Raw genomic sequence first — 17526 nt, 5'->3', positions numbered from 1 at the left:
TCTTCCCCGTGGGGACCACAGGACCGTGGATGTGGAGCCCGGGCGTCTTCCCCGTGGGGACCACAGGACTGTGGATGTGGAGCCTGAGCTGGATGGCATAGGCGTGGAAGCCGCCTCTGCCCGTGCTCTGCTCTGCGTCCTCAGCGGACTGCTGCTGACTGGTTCCCAGTGCAAATGGGAGGCTTCCCTTCGGGAGTGCTTGCAGGCAGAGGCCTGACCCCGGAGACCATGGGAAGCCCCTGGGTTTCCTGACACAGCCTCGGCCATGCTCCAGTGCTCTGTGGGCATCAGCCTGGCCCCCCTTCCCACCTGCCGCATCCCTCTGTGCCCCGTTCCCTCCATCCTCAGGCCCAGCTTCCCTTCATGACAGTGGCAGGACCCCATGGGTCTCCCTGAGGGTGGGGAACTGAGGTTCTCCAGGGTTGAGGGTCCAGTAACAAAATGCTCACAACTTTTGTTTTCCCGGAAAGCAACGCATCCTTCTCTCCTGGCCTCCTTTCAGGCTTTCTGTGGCCCAGTTTGATTCTGCCTTCTTCTTCAAGTCCTCTGGGACCCCTGAATGCTCTGGAGCTCCTCCAGACCTTGGGCTGAATCAAATGCAGTTAAAAGCAGAGACACGGAGTCGGAATCCCAGTGTGACCCCTTTCTGCTGCGTGGCCTTGGGCAAGTTACTTAACCTCTCTGTGCTGCAGTTTTGAAGAGTGGTTCATAGCACCAGTTCTGGAGCCATATTGCTTGCGTGTGTATCCTGCCCCAGTGGTCTCCTAGCTGTGAAACCAGAGCAGGTGGCCTTACTGCCCTGTGCCTCAGTTTCCTCATCAGTTGAACAAGAGTGGTTTTTGAGGATGGAATTAGTTGTTAGGTGCAGAGCCCTTCAAACAGGGTATGGACAGAGTAAGCAGACATTTGATATGATCAATAACCTAACAATGACGCTGTTATTACAACATCGCCTTTGTAGCCTCCCATCTCACCCCGAGGGGACACTTTGGGCTTTGCCCCTAGGGCAGGGGTGCAAACACCTTCTATGTAAATATTTCAGGCTTTTTGGGCCGTGCTGCCCCTCCTTCGAGGCCCCTGCGGTGTGAAAGCAGCTTGGCCCGGGAGTCAGGGAGTGGGTGTGGCATGCGCCGGGTCACTGGACGCCGCTGGCTAGCCCTGCTTTGGTGTTGAGCCCGAGTGTGCTGACTCTCGACCTAGATGAGCGCTTATCAGATTCTCTGTGGGAGGGACCGGTCTGTTTCATTTCCAGTTTGTCAAAAATCGATCCAGGGTCCCATTGCACAGACGCAGGGGCTCAGCCAGGCCCGGTCCGGTGGTGTCAGAGTTGGTCATGTCCTTGGATGCCAGAGGTCTGCAGACCGTCATGTTCTGTGCCCACCTTGTTGGAATTAGCAAAGTCGCAGACTTCTGGTGGAGCAGTACTGCCCTGCGCCAAGGCTCCCAGACCCCAGAGACTGCCTGGGCCGGGCCAGGCCAGGGCAAGTGGGTGCGTGGGAATCGCTGGGAGAGGTGACTATGGGAGGCTTTGTAGTGTCCTGAGTGCCCTGAGTTGGGGGTCCCTCTGTTAGCTTCATGGCCCCTCTTCCAGCTCAGTCCCTGATGCTTGGTGACGGCTTTTAAGAGGCTGTGGAGGGATGATCTGGCCTTCAAAAGTGAGGCTGGTGGGAGCTCCCATGCTGGGAGATCCATCCCTCCCTCCCGCCCTCCCTCCGTCCCTCCCTCCCTCCCTCCGTCCCTCCCTCCCTCCTGCCCTCCCTCCATCCATCCCTCCCTCCCTCCGTCCATCCCTCCCTCCCTCCGTCCATCCAGCAGATACTTACCTGGCGTCTCGTGCCCGTCCTCTTCGGGGCTCTCGCAGTGCAGCTGTGAACAGAACAAGTAAATACTTACCTGTCTCAGGGCACTGACCTCCTCATGGAGAACGGCAATTTAGGAAGGAGACGAGAGGAAGGTTGGGGGAGCCCAGATTTAAGTAGAGGGGCAGGGAGAAGCTGCCTTTGGAGCTGAACTTGGAGTGAGGGAGAGGGCCAGGCGTGTGGGAATCTGGCTGAGGAATGTTCCAGGCAGCAGGAAGAGCATGTGCAAAGGTCCTGAGGTGGGTGCTCTCCTGACAGTAGCTGCTATCATTCCAAGAGAGACCCATAAATCCAGAGTCTAGGACCAGGCTGAATTCTGCCTTTGCTTTCAGTGTGCAGCCCCAAACATTCCCTTCTGGAGCCAGACTGCTTATATTTACATCCTGCCCCAGTAGTGTCCTAGCTGTGAAATCTGGGGCGAGTAGACTTACCACCCTGTGCCTCAGTTTCCTTATTAATTGAGCAAGGATGTTTTTAAGATTGTGAGGATGGAATTAGTTGATAGGTGCAGATTAAGGAGCTCCTAAGGAGCACCCAAGTAAGTAGGGCTCCTTCTGGAGTAGGGAGCTCTATCCAGGGGCCAGAGAGGGCACTCCTCTCCCGCCAAGGAACTGCTCACAACCAGCCCTCAAACATCCCCTGGAATCTAACCCCTTTCTGCTCGCTGCCCCCAGCCACTCCTCTCCACCCTTGGGGCCCAGCCAAGGAGGCACCAGCTGGGATTCCCTCCTGGGTGCATGGCTTTTCCAGGGGGCCTGCCACCTTCCCCAGGAGTTTTAAGGGTGTAATTTATTGATTTATTGGTGGCCCTGATTTCCAGCTTCAGAGGTGCCCTTGCCGGGTAGAAGCCCTCCGAGGCAGGGTGGAAGCCCTCCGAGGCGGAGGGCGGGGGCATCACCTGCACGGGCTCTTCCTGCCTCCCTTTATGAGCAGCGGGGTCCGGCTCCCTCTCCCTGAGTCAGGTCCGCTGTTGTCCTCCAGAGACAGGTTCAGAGCCTGGGGCCTGTCTCCTCTTGTCCCTCCTTAGAAAGTCAGTTTAGCCTTCGCCTTGCTTCTTAGAACGTATCCCCTTATTGTTGTGTGACTTGGACAACCCATGTACCCTCTCTGTGCCTCTGTTTTCATCTTTATTTGGGGCTACTCATAATACCCCCCCTTACAGGGTTCCTGTACAGGTGAAATTAATGAATATATGTAAAGCATTTAGCTGCAGGTGCACACAGTAGGCAGAGGTATTATTGTTGTTTCTTATGATTACTGTTTCGTGTGGGGAGCTCTCCTGCTCGGAAGCATGGTGGGTGGCTTCCAGCTGGGGTGTATTCCAGCTCATGGGACCCCCAGGCCCACCTCGGGTCAGTTTCAGTTTCTCTTGTGGGGTCTCCCCAAGTCTTGCCTTCCCCTAGAGCTTCCGGGCACTTGTGTGGGGGCAGTCTCTGGGCTCAACCCTGGTCACCTGCTTCAAGCCCAGTGGTGGGGGCCAGTGTGGACCTTGGGCCTCCCAGGGTTTAGGGTCCAGTAACAAAATGCCCACGCATTCTGGGCGTAAATGGCCCCTAAGATGCTCCTCGGAGGATCTCCTAAATTTGGAAACTGAGGCAGAGGGTCCATGTAGAGGCCTGGGGCCTCCTCCACCACAGTCGACGGCTGTGGCGCCATCTGGCCAAGGCCCTCTCCCCAGGGACTGGACCATCTGCCCTGCCTCTCTGCCCACTTGGCCTTGGTGTGGGAGACCTGGGTGAAGAGGGTCCCCCTGGCAGTGTGTGAGGCTTGATGCTTTCCTCTCACACCTCTGCGTGTGTGGCGAGGTCTCTGCCTGGCAGCTGTGTCGTCGTCCACCCAGTGGCCTCCTCCGCTCCTTTCCTCCCACCCTGGCTTCTCCCTTCTCCCCTGGGAGCACCTGGCATCTTATACTAGACAGTGTGGGATTCGGGAGGAGGCCCATGCCTTTTCTGCCTTCCGGAGGCTGCCCTCAGCCTCGGTGGAAGTCCCTTGGAGAGGTGAAGGAGTTGAGTGTAGGAGGTGCAGGCCTCCTTTAATCTGGGCTGGACACCCATTTCAAAGAGGAGAAACTGAGGCCCAGAGGGTTCGAATAACAGGGCCAAAGACATACCTTCCGTTGGAGGCCTTACAGCTCTTGGTATCTACATTGGACTGCCCAGCGAGGTCCCTTCCCTGTTTCCAGCTTCAGAGGCTGCTGGGGTCCCGGTGGGTCCCGCTCCCTCATCCTCCCTGGCCCCGGGCCCCTGCTCTAGGGGCTGATTTTGTTGGGTCTGCAGCAGGTACACTATCACACCTACCTGCACCGTCTGATTCTCTTTGCAAAAAATAACTGCTTTGTTAAAAGCCAGACAACAAAAGAATGACTAGACTTTTATGGAAAATTGGGAAAAGTTTAAAAAGGTGACAAGAAGAAACGAAGTCACCTGCTCTAAAGGTGACTTCACTCTCCGAAGCCTTACCTATGTCAGACATCACTAACTGATGGCCGCAAACAGCGAAAATGAGTGTTCCAGGCAGACAGAAGTAACCGATCGGGATTGGCGCATGAGTGAACCCCGTCTTGTTTTGTTTGAGAGGCTGTTACTGTTTTTTTGTTTGTTTTCTGTTGTTGTTGTTTTGTTTTTTTTTTAAACACAGTTTAATGTTTCTCAAATCTGAGTGTATTTGGCAACCGGGATGTATCTCATTTGTTGATGTTGAGCCTCCCCCCCCACCCCAAGACAACGAATAATGTGCTAATAAAGTATCTGGACACTTGTTAAGTAGGAATTCGTTTTTCAGGACAATTGTGCTATCAGTGTCAGGACTGTCACAATCAGGGAGAGAGTCCGGGCTCCGCTCCAGATTCGGCCAAGACAGCTGGAGCCTCACAGCCGCTGTGCAGAGGGAGGGGTCGGTGGATGGAAAATCACTCCGAGGAGCGCTTGAGGGTGGGGGTTCCTCTAAACTGACTTAGCAGGATTCCCGCAGCGGAGCGGAGCCCCGCAAGGCCAAGGTCGAGGCCCCGTGCAGAGAGGATGGGTCAGAGGAGCTTGACTCAGGTGTGGGCAAGGAGAGTCTTCGTCACATGGAAGGTGACGTATTAAAGGAGGCGGCTTTGCCTGAGGCTTACCCTCCTGGCTGGGACAGAGCCTTCCCTGCGGTATGGGCTTGGGGTCGGGGTGCTTGGTTCTGAAACCTGGTGTTTAGGCCTCTCTGGCAGTCAGTGTCTGCCACCATCATTGCCACCGTCCATCCTTACCCCGGCGAGTGAGGCCAGAGCCTCGTTCCCTGTCTTGGGCATCACTTACCCCCACTTTCGTGGGCATCACTTACCCCCTCGCCAAGGACTGGGCACTTCGGTTGCACCTGTTTCCAGCTGTGGCCGCTGCCAGCACGTCTGTGTTTGCACGCCATGCTGCCCCGCGCGCGTCTTCAGTCCTGTCTTCCCAGGGCCGCATTTCCGAGCTTCAACTCCTCAGGCTGGAGGGATCTGCTGCCCGGCAGTGGCGGCATGGGGTGGGAGGGTAGAAAAGTGGAGACAGCCTCTTCTCCTCTGCCTGGCCCCCCATCAATGCCAGCGTGGCTGGAACAGGTTTTGCAGGTGGGTGGTTCCAGGCCTGTAGCAGCCTGTGGCCTCGGACGGCCCGTCAGCGCTGCGGGCTCAGCGGTCTCATCTGGAAGGTGGGCATGATCGTGGGTCTCTGAGAGGCTGTGTGGGAGGGGCGCAGCCCAGGGCCGTTCAGCCAGCTGTGTTCCTTCTCCTCCTTGGCTTCCGCCCAGGGGTAGCCTCTGGCCAGTCGGTCCCTAAAGTTCCCTGCGGGGACGTGGGCTTGTCTGCCCAGGACAGGAGAGAGATATCCATGGCCTTGCCCCACCATGCCCGTGCCCCGCCATGCCCGTGCCCACTGGCACTCACCGCTCCTCTCTTCCCTCCCGCAGGACGTCGGGCTCCTGGACTACCAGCACCACTCCCGCGACTATGCCTCCCACCTGTCGCCCGGCTCCATCATCCAGCCCCAGCGGCGGAGGCCCTCCCTGCTGTCCGAGTTCCAGCCTGGGAATGAACGGTGAGGAGAGGCTCGCTGCCTCTGCGTCCTGGTCATGGGAGCTCCGTCTCAGATAGAGAGGCAGAGGCCGGTGGCGGAGCAGGAGCACGCAGGGGCCTGTGAAATGAGGGGGTTTGGGGCCGAGGGCTCACCCTTGACCTGGTGTGGCCGTGACTCGGGTTGAGGATGGGGACCAGCAGGGAAGAGCCATGTGGCCCTCGGCCTTCCAGCCTGGACCTTCAGTGGCCTCTGCGGGTTTGGGCAGGAGAGGGGACCACCGAGCGGGGCTGCAGCAGGGCTGGGCCGCTGTGGGAAGGTTCCAGTCCACACCTGGTGCTCCGGGACCCCTCCCTTCCCCCCCCCATTCCTCCGTCTTCTCCAGCTGGCAGAGGACGCTCTCCGGTGTGTGCCTGTGCTGGGCCAGCCTTACTTTCCCTAATCCAGGTGGGAGGAGAATGAAAAGTGAGGTGGGGGTGGGAGGGAGGTGGGGTGGGAGGGAGGTGGGGGTGGGAGGGAGATGGGGTGGGGAGGGCCAGGACTGGAGCCGGAGCCAGCTCTCCGTGCACACATTTTAGGCCACGTTCTTTCTTCCACCTTCTCCAGAAACTTCTGCTGGAGACCCTGAGGTGCGGGGCATTGTGCCTGTTTCTCAGATGGAGCAGCTGAGGTGGCCAGGTTGAGGGATGGACCCTTGTTTACTCAGCCAGGACTAGAATTCGGGGCCCTGGGCCCCAGGCCACAGCCCTTCATGACACCACAGAGGCGTCCCAGGGCCACGCCTGGTCTCCCGGGGCAGGCGGGGCTGGGGGACTGGGTGTGCGCTGGCATCTAGAGGAGGAGGGGAGGCCAAGGCAGCCTGCCTTTGGTACCAGGATTGGTTTTCTGGGGCTGCTGTCACCACGTGCCACAAACTGGGTGGCTTCAAGCCACAGAAGTGCATTCCTATGATCTGAATTCAGAGCATCTGCAGGGCCACGCCCCTCAGAAGGCTCGAGGGGGGGATGCTTTTCTGTCCCACCAGCTTCTGACGGCCCCGGGTGTCCCCTGGCTGTGGCTGCTCGCTCAGATCTCGGCCTCCGCCTGCGCCTGTCTCACATGGCCGTCTCCGCTTCTGTCCCTGTGTTCTCTGGTCCTGTTGTAAGGACCGCAGTCATCCTAATCCACGATGGCCTCATCTTAATTCCATGTTCAGTGACCCTAGGTCCAAAGAAGGTCTCATTTTGAGGTTTCAGTGGCCGTGAATTTGGGAGGATGTTTCTCCGGCCACCGTGGCGCCTCTGTCGTGTTTTAAGTGAAAACACCACCGTGCACTTCTTGCCAAGCACCTCGTGATGGCAAAGCCCTAGGTTCTGGGCCATGAAGAGGGGATGTCTTGGGGCCCAGCTTTGGAGGGACGAGGACTTGAGGACCCTCCAGGGAGGTGGGCACAGAGAGGTGGTGGCCTCGCCCCCACGGGGGCAGCAACAGAGCCCCAGCCCGGGCTGCAGTTGGCAGCATTCAGTCAGTCTACAGGCACTGATTGAACGCCTACTGTGTGCCAGTCCCTGGGGGCAGCCACAAGCAAGACAGGTGAACCACCCTGCCTCATTCCGGGGTGGGGGTGGGGGGCGGCCAGGAAACACCTGTGGCCACCAAGCACACGGGGAGGGCAGTGGACAGGTGAGGTGGGGTCTGGCCTGGGGCAAGGAGGTGCCATCTGCACCAAAACTTGAAGGGGAGGAGCCCATATGGAGGGCCTGCGGCCCCGATGCTCCAGGCAGAGCCCAGCAGGTGCAAAGGCCCTGGGGCCGGAGTGCAGCGGGGGGTCATCGAGGACCAGGCCAGGCAGGGCCCGTGCAGGAGGGGAATGGCCATGCATTCCCTGCTCAGCCTCTGGGAAAAGCATTTTAGCAAGGGCCATGTTCAGGCTCTTTGTGGTGGGTGATGGCTGGAGCCCGAGAGGTGGAGGCCAGGAGTCCCAGCTCCGTGGGGTGTGCCGAGCTAGGCAGGGCCACGTGCTCTCTGGGCACACTGCGGAGGAGGGTTCAGGAGGGCCTGTCAGTGGGGAGTCCGGGCTGCTGGGCCGAGTTGAGAGGTGGCGGGGCCAGGTTCCGCAGGAGTTCCGCGATCGGCCAGCGATGTCTGCGCGGCGTGGGTGGCAGGGAAACGGTGTCACGGGTGCTGTTATCTGCGCGAGGCCCACAGCGTCTCCCAGACGGGCTGTGCCTGTGAACCACCGGGGGGTCTTGCTAAGATTTGGAGCCTGACTCAGTAGGTCTCGGGCGGGACTGGAGATTCCGCATTTGTAGCCAGCCCCAGGTGGGGACGGTGAGCTGGTGCACCGACCACCCTGAGTGGCGAGGGAGGGGCAGTCACTCTGGGGCATTGTAGTGCCACTGTAGCGCCCTCCCTCCCTGTAAATGTCCTCGGTGAGCGTGGACCTGAAGGAAGGCAGCGCCGCACTGCAGTCCTGCCCTGCTGTGGGGCCATGGGAGGTGGGATCCCGTGAGCACCTTCCCGCAGGACCACACAGAGCACGGCGCACAGTAGGGGGTATGTGCAGAGGCGGCCGGGACCTCGGGCGTTCTCAGAGCCGCATTCTCCCTGTGACGCCGCCTGCCTCCCCTCCCACAGGTCCCAGGAGCTCCACCTGCGGCCAGAGTCCCACTCGTACCTGCCCGAGCTGGGCAAGTCAGAGATGGAGTTCATTGAAAGCAAGCGCCCTCGGCTGGAGCTGCTGCCCGACCCCCTGCTGCGACCGTCACCCCTGCTGGCCGCAGGGCAGCCTGGGGGATCCGAGGACCTCACCAAGGTAAGCCCGGGCCCCCAGCCGGGAGCTCCTCGGAGGTGGGCGAGCACTGGGTGCCCGGAGCTGGGTGGCAGGAGGAGGGCAGACAGCAGGTCTCTCTGGAGCTGCCCGAGCGTGGGAAGAAGTGGGGAAAGTGTTCTGGGGGGCCAAGCAGCAGGTACAAAGGCCCTGGGGCAGGCATAGGCTTGTGGTCAGGGGCAGCTGGAGTAAGGGAGGGGAGAGCTGAGATGGGAGGGCCGGGGGCGCCAAGGAGCAGAGAGCTGCCCTCTGATGGGGGTCAGGACCGTCCTGTGGTCGGCGTTCAGCTTTTAGCACATTCCGAGAGCTTCACTGAGGGTGGGTGGCTTGATTCTGTGCTTGCTTGGAATGGGGGGCTCAGTGACCCATGCCTCCAGCCCTACATAGCAGGCAGCCCCCTGGGCCTTGAACCCCGACCTGTGAGGCGTTCAGTTCAGGGCTCTGCCAGGCCCCTGGGGCTTCTGGATTCTTAAGCGGCAGGGAGGGGAGACTCCAGAGTCCCCCAGAGTGAGATGGGCAGAGTTGGCTCAGCACTGAAGGTGGTACTTGGATAGGACATGGCCTGACCCCTAGAGCAACAAAGCCTCCTTCCACTGCCCAGTCTGGCCACTCCTCGGGGCGCCATGTGGCACTGGGCTGGCCCGGGTTGAGTCTGCAGCCACCAGGTGTGAGGGACCATGGCTGAGCTTTGGGTAGGGGTAGCCGGACGACTTTAGGCTCGTCTGCCTCTCCATGTGGGGCTGCCTGGCATTGCGGGTGGCCCCAGGCCTCACCGGGGCACTCACCCATCCCAGGGCCCTCCATCCATCTGCCCTCAGGGGGCCCAGGCACGACTTCTAACACCCCCACCTCCACGGCTGTGCAGCCCTTGTGCCTCTCGGAGCCCCGTTTCTTCCTCGCCGGTCTGGGAGCTGGTGTGCAGGGTGTCACCTGGTCATCTGCATAGAGGGCTTGGCTGTGGGTCCCGTGCCTGGGAGCTGCTTGGCACCCAGGAGCTTGCATGGGTGGCAGCCTGGCTGCAGGGCCAAAGTCAGCCTTCTGCTGGGGAGAGAGGGTGCCCGCATGGGCCCTGGTACATCCCTGGGTTGGGCTTGGGCTGGCAGGAGGTGGGCTCCGTCCTGGGGCTGGGATGGCCGGACTCCCCTCCTGCTCTCATGGCTGTGGCCCGCCATCTGCACACCTGCCAGGTGCCCTCAGGGCTGCCTGTGGGGCAGGGCAGGGAGGGGCTAGGGTGTCTGTGTGTTCGTTGGTTGGCTTGGCCTCCTGCTGCTGGGGCACCCCCAACCCCCTCCATCAAGTTGTCACGGGAAGGTGGTCAGTTAATCAACTCCTGGCCAACAGACCGCAGGCACCTGAGTGCCTTCCAGGCAGATGCAGCCGCGTCTTTGCTGCCACTAGGCCTCCTCCCTGGCTACCTCCCTGCTCTCCTGCCCATCGGCAAATTCTGACGCCTCTGCCCTAAGGTATCCCAGTTCCAGCCTTCAGCCCACACCTGAGGCCACCTGAGCGCGTCACTGCTCGCTGGGAACGTTGAAGTGGCCTCCTCCCGGATCTCCCTGCTGCGGCCTCCCTCTTCCCCCTTCAGTTTTTCCTCCAAGCAGCAGCCAGAGGGCTCTTGTAAAGGCAGACGCTTGTGTCACCCGGGGGGTGTCCCCCCATATGTCCCCCTGTGCTCCAAACCATCCGTGGCTCTTGTATCAAGCAGGAAAAAGCCAAAAATCCTTGTCATGGCCTGCAGGTCTGGCATGATCCAGCCCCATCACCTCCCTGAGCTCATCTCCCTGCAGTCCTCTCAGCCCCTCAGGTGCAGCCTCCCAGACCACCCTGGAGCTCCACAAACACGCAGGCACATTCCCGCCTGGGGGCTTTGCGCTGGCTACGCCCTCGGCTAGAGCGCCCACCCCTCAGGAGCGCCCTCCCCTCAGGCACATTCCTCCGTCCCTCTCTCCTTCCAGTCCAGGCTGCCCTTCAGGGCCTGCGTGGCAGGGAGACCTGTGGCCAGCCCTGTGGGGACCCTTGAGGCCGTTCATGGCTGAGGCTGCAGCCCCACCACATCCTCCTGGGGTGTAAGATTCAACCACAGCATCCCTGCTGGCATGAAGGGGATCTCTGTGGCCTGGGGCTTGGGACCCTGCACTTGAGTCTGGATTTGGGACTGGTGTCAGTGCTGGGGCTTCTCCTTCGGGCAGTGCCCCCTTGGGGACCGGAGCCAGCATCCCTGCCCCTGTCCCTGCCCCTGCCCCAGGCCCAGCCCTTCCAGCACATCCCTCCTGCCCCTCCTCCCCTTCTTTCTCTCCTCCATCTCCCTCCTTCTTCCCTCCCTTTCTTTCCACCCAAACAGCCCCCTGTCCTGCTCACTCCCCTTCACCCCCTGCTTCCTCCCTCTTGTCACCTCTCCCTGCTCATCCACTGCGGCTCCTTCCCTACCACAGAGCTGCCCAGCTGCACCCAGCCTGTCTGCGTCTGCCTGCGGCCATCTGTCCTTGCTTTCCTTACTACCCCTCCCCACCTTGAAGCTACCCTCACCCATGGGTTCTGCCTACCTTCCTCTCCCGCCGGTGGCCTTGCCCCTTCCCCATCCATTCATCCCCCCCCCATCTCCTTGCTCCCCCAAGCCTACCCCCATCTGCTCCCCCTCCTTCCCTGACTCCCCTGGAGTCCAGGGCCCTGTGAGCCGTCAGTTCATTGCAGAAACTCACAACCCACCTCCGGACAAGGGTGTCTGGGGGTGCTTGGCCCGTGGCCCTCTTGGCTGGAGAGCGACACTTCCCACGTGTGTGTGTCCAGCCTGGGGCCTGCCACACCTCCAGTGCCCTGAACAGCCCTTTGATTTCACTCCTTTCAAACAGAAAGTGGAACCTAGACAGTGGCAGGGCGGTGGCGGGGAGGCTGTGCACAGATGAAGCACCTGTGGTGTGCTGCCGTGGGAGTCTGCTGCCGTGGGAGTCTGCTGCCGTGGGAGTTTGTTGTGGCTTCAGTAAAGCTCAGGGCAGCCCAGGCTGGAGGTGCTTTCTCTCTCCAGCTTCCACAGAGGACGCCGATGGCAGGGCTGCTGGGGAGATTGCAGGCAGTGGCCCCAGAGGCTTCTGTCCCCCAGGGTCACTCAGCCGCCCAGCCACGTCTGACTGCCCAGGCTGGGGTGGGGACCGTGGCCAGGTGGCGTCCTCATCCTGTTGCAGCCGGGTGTCTGGCCAGCTGTGTAGCAGGCTCCTCCCTGCACGGCCCTGGGGCACCCTAAGCTCCTTAGCAGCCTCTGGACAAAGGCGATCCTCCTTCTGCAGCAGGAGTAGGGGTGGCGGTGGGCACTGGGAGCCAGGTGGGGGAGGGAGGTGGCGCACTCAGGCCTGCAGTGTCCCCTTCTCTGCCCGAGGAGGCCGATGGGATTGAATGGTGGACTCTTGGGGTAAGACAGGTCCTTTATCGGGAGGCCCGTGTGCAGGCGATAAGAACGCCGACAGTGATGGCAGGTGATGTTCCCTGAGCCACGCCACGGCCAGCAGTGTCATTCCCTGGTCTCTTCCCAGCCGCGGGAGGCTGGGTCGGTACCCGCTTTTGTAGAAGGCCCCGGCTGAGTGAGCTGAATGAGGGGGAATGGGATTCAGGCCTAGGCAGCTGGGAGTGCACCCCAGGCCTGCGTCCAGGCTGACCCGCTGTTCTGTGCCCCCTCTGGTTTCTCTGGCGGGTACCCTCCTCCCTCTGCCCGGGACCCCCATTAGCACTGGAAGCCGCTCTGTCCTCTGTTGTTGTCACAGAGGCAGGAGAGAGTTTTAGCTCAGCCTCCTGGGAGAGGCCTGGGTAGACAGCAGGCCAGTGTGTGTGTGTGTGTGTTTGTGTGTGTATGTGTGTGTGTGTGTGTATGTGTGTGTGTGTGTGTGCATGCCTGTGTGTCTGTGTGGTGTGTGTATGTGTGAGTGTGCGTGTGTGTGTGTCTGTGGTGTGTCTGGTGTGTGTATGTGTGTGTGGTGTGTGTGTGTGTGTCTGTGTGGTGTCTGTGTGTGTATCTTTGTGTGGTGTATGTCTTTGTGGTATGTGTGTGGTGTCTGTGTCTTTGTGTAGTATGTGTGGTGTGTGTGCGTCTGTGTGTAGTATGTGTGTTTGTGTGCGGTGTGTGTGTCTGTGTGTGTGTGGTGTCTCTCTGTGTGTGTGTGTCTGTGCTGTGTGTGTGCGCGTGTGTCTGTGGTGTGTGTGTGTGTGGTGTGTGTGTGTGTGGTGTTTGTGTGTGTTTGTGGTGTATGTGTGTGTGGGTGTGAGTGTGTGTGCCTGTGTGTGATGTCTGTGTGTATGTTTATGTGGTGTGTGTCTTTGTGGTGTGTGTATGCGTGTCTTTGTGTAGTATGTGTGGTGTGTGTGTGTGCACATCTGTGTGTGGCATGTGTGTGTGTGTGTGTGTGTGTGCAGCTCAGGGCCCAGTCTTGGAGGGCGACCAACCCCTGAGTGGGCCGTTGTTGTCCGCCACGTGCGTGTTCTGTGTCTGCACAGAGAGCAGGCCTGGGGGCTGAGTCTGCTGCCTGCCAGCCTCTCCAGCCTGGCTGCACCCTCGGGCCTGTGGGTTGGGAGGGTCTGTGTCCCTTACCGCTGCTCTGCGGTTCTTTCTGCCTACCTGGCTTTCCCCCTTGTCAGGAATCCCTCTGCCTGCGGTGCGCCCGCTGGGATCTCTCTTAGTCTCTGTGTCTGTCTGTGTCTATCTCTTTCTTTTTGTGTCTCTGTTACCACGTCTCTTTCTGTCTCTATTTCTCTCTGTCTCTATCCATGTCCATTTCTGTTTCTCGACCTCTTTGTCTGTCTGTCTCCGTCTCTGTGTCTGTCTCTCTCTCCTCTCTGCTTGGACCACAAGGTGGGGAGCGTGACGGGGTTGGTGCTGGGGCCTGGCCAGCCTGGCCGCAGTAATTGCTCCAGGCTGTGAAGAGATTTGGAAAGTGTGAGCAAGGGAACATGCCTGGGAGAGTGCTCTCAGAGGCGTCTGCGTCTGCTGTGCGGAATTCAGCTGGGTGCCTGAGGCAGGAATTCGATGGGATGTTTCTGTGTTTGCCCCCTCTGCCCTGCTGTGTTCCTGTTTTCTGATGCTTCTCTGCCCTTCAGCTTCTGGAGTTCTGTGGCATCAAAGACTTCCTTGGGAATTCACTGAACTTTGTTTTGGGGACTTTAGAATTATCACAAATACCACCATCTCTGAAAATCCCGAACGGGGACAGACAGCCCCTGTCAAATTTAAACATGAATTCTGGCTCACATAACTGAAGTCCAGGTTTGTTAGCTTCAGGTACAGCTTGATCTGGGTGAAACAATGTCCTGAGAACCTGCCTGTTTTCCCTTGGCTCTGCCATCTTTCACGGGGTCTTGGCGTGTTAGCAGGAAGGAAGCTGGTGGCTCTAGGCATTCCTCCTCCTAGGTTCAAGGCCAGCAAAAAAAGAGCAGTCTCCCACCTTCTCTCCACATTTCTAGCCCTTAACTGCTTTTTCTTCTCACCATGAGTGGGCCCATGCCTGTCCTGGAACCTGTCACTGGAGTAGGGGTTAGACTGGGAGTACATGAAGCTGGGCCCCACTTTTTCCTGGAGCTGGCATAGGGGAGCTGGAGGGCTTTTCTGCTTCTGTGTCTTCAATTTTGCATGATAAACTTTTCTCCTTCACATTGGCTTGAAGTTTTACAGCAGGGGCATCTGATAAATGGTGCCAACCGCACCCTGGCAACTTGTGCAGGTGTATTAGTTTGTTGCTTTGCTTCCCTTGGCTTTGGTTGGGTGGGAAGGTGGACAGTCATCGCGACTGTGCCTGCAGGCCTGACCGCCGGGCTCCCTCAGCCCCCATTCCGGGAAACCTAGCACCGGGGAAGCGGTCCTGGCAACCCGTGTCTGCCTCTAATTTTTCAGTTGAGGGCTGGTTCACGTAAATGTAACCACGTTAAAGTAACAGTTCATTGGCTTGTCGGACATTTACAGTGTTGTGCAGCTGTCACCTCTATCGAGTTCCAGAACATTCTCATCACCCCAAACAGAGAACTCCACACTAATCACTAATCAGTCGCTCCCTGTTCTGTTCTCACACTGTGAATAAACACATGCCTGACACTGAGTAATTTCTAATAGAAAAAGGTTTAATTGATTCACGGTTCAGCGTGGCTGGGGAGGCCTCAGGAAACTTGCAGTCCTGATGGAAGGCGAAGCAAACACGCCCTTCTTCACATGGCAGCAGCAAGGAAACGTGCAGAGCAAAAGTGGGGAAAGGCGCTTACAAAACTCTCGGGTCTCATGAGAACTCTATCACGAGAACAGGTTGTGGGGAAACCGCCCCCATTATTGAATGACCTCCCTTGGTCTCTCCCACGACCGTGGGGATTATGGGAACTACAATTCAGGATGAGATTTGGGCGGGGACACAGCCAAGCTGTGTTACTCCTCACTACCCCTCCTCCTTTTTCCTGGCAAACACTCGTCCATTGTGTGGATTCGCCTATTCTGGACATTTCATATAAGTGGAATCGTACACTCTGCAGCCTCTTATGTCTGGCTGCTTTCACTCAGCAGCATATTCTCGGGCTTCATCCACGGTGTAGCCTGGGTCAGTGCTTCAATCCTTTAAAAAAAAAAAAAAGATGGGGTCTTGTTACGTTGCCCAGGCTGGTCTTGAACTCCTGGGCTCAAGCAATCCTCCTGCCTCGGCCTCCATGCCCGGCCCTTCACATGGCATTGTATGGATATGCCACGTTTTACTTACCTGTTCATCAGGTGATGGACTGGCTTGTGCAGTTTTGCTGTGAATCAAAGCTAAACCCGAATCTTAAAGAAGAACCTGTTAAAGACAACAGCTGTTATCCATGGAGAGTTTAAAGGAAGTAAGTTTCCAGCAACTTTTCCGAGTGTCAATAGTGGTTGCCAGCTGCTGCTTCTGCTGGTGCTGCCCATTAGTCCTGGGGATGGAAACTTACTTTTGGTTAGTGTTGCTTTGGGGCATTATTCCCAGGTTGGATGAGTGGTTTGCTCTCAGTTTTGGGGTGGCCCGGTCCCCAGAGCCCCCCTTCCACATCCTCGTCCTTGCTGTGCTCTCTCTCTTCTTGGTCCGGTTAGAAGCACGGAGATGGGATAGCGGAGATGTTTCTTGTCGCTGGTAGTGCCGCCGGCCTCTGGGTGCCATGCTTGCTGCTGCCATTCGTCTTAAGAACCTCAAGAAATGACATGGGCTGCAGGGAGAGACCAGCCAAGCCCCCGAGGTGGACTGCAGTGAGGGGCTGGGCGGTGGCATTGGGGCATGGGTCTGACGTCAGTTGGCACAGAAGGGGTGTTGGGCACTTCGGGCAGCAGAGCCAGCCTGCGCAAAGGCCCGGGGGTGCCAGATGCATGAGCTGTCCGCGGCTTGCTGTGGGTGGGGTCGGGTGCCCGTGGCCCTGCTTGTGCTCCTGCCGGGGAGCAGTGAGCCCGCACCCCCTGACATGCACACACACTTCCGAGGCTTTTTCCAGGGACTGCCTTTAATTTCTGGAGGTCCTGCACTCTGGGTCCCTGGAAGGGGTGCTGCTTTGGTGTTTATGCTCAGCCCCATGGTTCTATGGGGTGAACGGATGTGTGGCTGGGACCCCATTTCTGATGTGGGCGCCCCTGCAGCCTCCCCCTTCCAGCACCTTCCAAGGTAGGGTGCTGAGTGCCTTCGGCATGTCGTCAGACAGTAATCCACTTCCCATGGTGGTTGTGGCAGTTACATGGATTAAGACTTGCGAGTTGCTTAGAACAGGAGGCCAGCAAACTCCAGCAAGTTCCAAATCTGGCCCTCAGCCTGTTTTTGTAAATAAAGTTTTATTGGCACACAGCCACGCCCATTCAGTCCCCATCACCTGTGGCTGCTTTTGCACTACAGTGGCAGGGGCAAGTAGAGGAGACAGACCTCGTGGCCCTCAAAGCTCGAGGTGTTTTTACCATCTGGCCCTTTATAGGAAAGTGTGAGGGCCTCTGGCATCCAGCCCCCGTGGCCTCCAGGCTCCCGGTTTCCTCCTCTAATGGAAATGAAGCAGCAACTCCCTCGGAGGGCTGCGGTGGGGTCTGCTTCGTGGGGCGTGGGGAGCTCTGGGATGCGCTGAGTCCCCGGGGGAGGTGGCCTGAGGAGCACAGAGGACTACGTCGGACGACTGAGACGTATGAGCCCTTGTCTGCATTTCCCTCGAGAAGTCCACACGTGTGGAGGGAGTCCCAGGTTGTCCAGGTGCCTGCTGTCCTTATCCCCACATCTCAGATGGTAACAGAGGCCAGAGGCAAACCTAGTGTGACCCCAAGACTCCTGGCGCCTGTGGGCCTTGCTGGGGCTCTGTGGGTTGAGGGGAGGACGGAGGCCCTGAGGATGTAGGAGTGGACAGAGGATGACACAGCCTCTGCGAGTCCCAAGGTGGGGGGGACACCCGGTGGCCCCCGGGCTGCAGTTGTCCTGGGAATAATGCACCCTGTGTCCTCTGGGTGCAGCTGCCGCGGGGGCGGGGAGGTGGTGGCCTGGCGCTGCTTCGGGCCTCGTCTGCCAACAGCTGCCGGCTTGGCCCTGAGGGTGGCACGGGGCGGGGTCTGGGTTCCTGGAGCCCGGGTAGGGGGGACCATCCCAGCCAGCATTTATTGGCTTACGGCACGCCAGGCTCGGAGCCATTAACTCATTCAAGACTCGCAAGGACCTGGGAGGTGCGAACTGTTCTCCCCATTGTACAGATGAAGAAGCTGAGGCAGGGAGCAGCTGAATGATCTGCTTGAGGTCACGGAACTGGAGAGTGGCACAGGGGGCTGGGATTTGATCCCAGGGCTGCACAGCGGGGACTGGTCTTTTTTTGTAACCTTATCCTGAGAATGCTCCCAGCACTGCCTGGG

At 58.9% G+C, this 17526-nt stretch overlaps 1 protein-coding gene and 1 long non-coding RNA gene across 25 annotated transcripts in view; both read left to right on the top strand.

Annotated features, from left to right (window-relative positions):
• The window catches only part of NCOR2 (nuclear receptor corepressor 2), a 245887-nt gene that overhangs the window by 77480 nt on the left and 150881 nt on the right, over positions 1 to 17526 (top strand). For all 24 annotated transcript variants that reach the window (XM_037744259.1, XM_017544426.2, XM_037744276.1 and 21 more), the window contains 2 exons: positions 5781 to 5908; positions 8501 to 8678. In XM_037744259.1, coding sequence (XP_037600187.1) covers positions 5781 to 5908; positions 8501 to 8678 — 306 coding nt within the window. The remainder of the gene's footprint in view (positions 1 to 5780; positions 5909 to 8500; positions 8679 to 17526) is intronic.
• Positions 11729 to 17106, top strand: LOC119473585. Its single transcript, XR_005202794.1, has 3 exons — positions 11729 to 12096; positions 13773 to 13938; positions 14632 to 17106. It is a non-coding gene; the product is annotated as an uncharacterized LOC119473585 (long non-coding RNA).

Source organism: Cebus imitator, unplaced genomic scaffold, assembly GCF_001604975.1.
Source record: "Cebus imitator isolate Cc_AM_T3 unplaced genomic scaffold, Cebus_imitator-1.0 Scaffold169, whole genome shotgun sequence".
Lineage (NCBI taxonomy): Eukaryota > Metazoa > Chordata > Mammalia > Primates > Cebidae > Cebus > Cebus imitator.
Note: the sequence above shows the minus strand (reverse complement) of the source record. Positions and strands in the feature narration are given on the sequence as shown.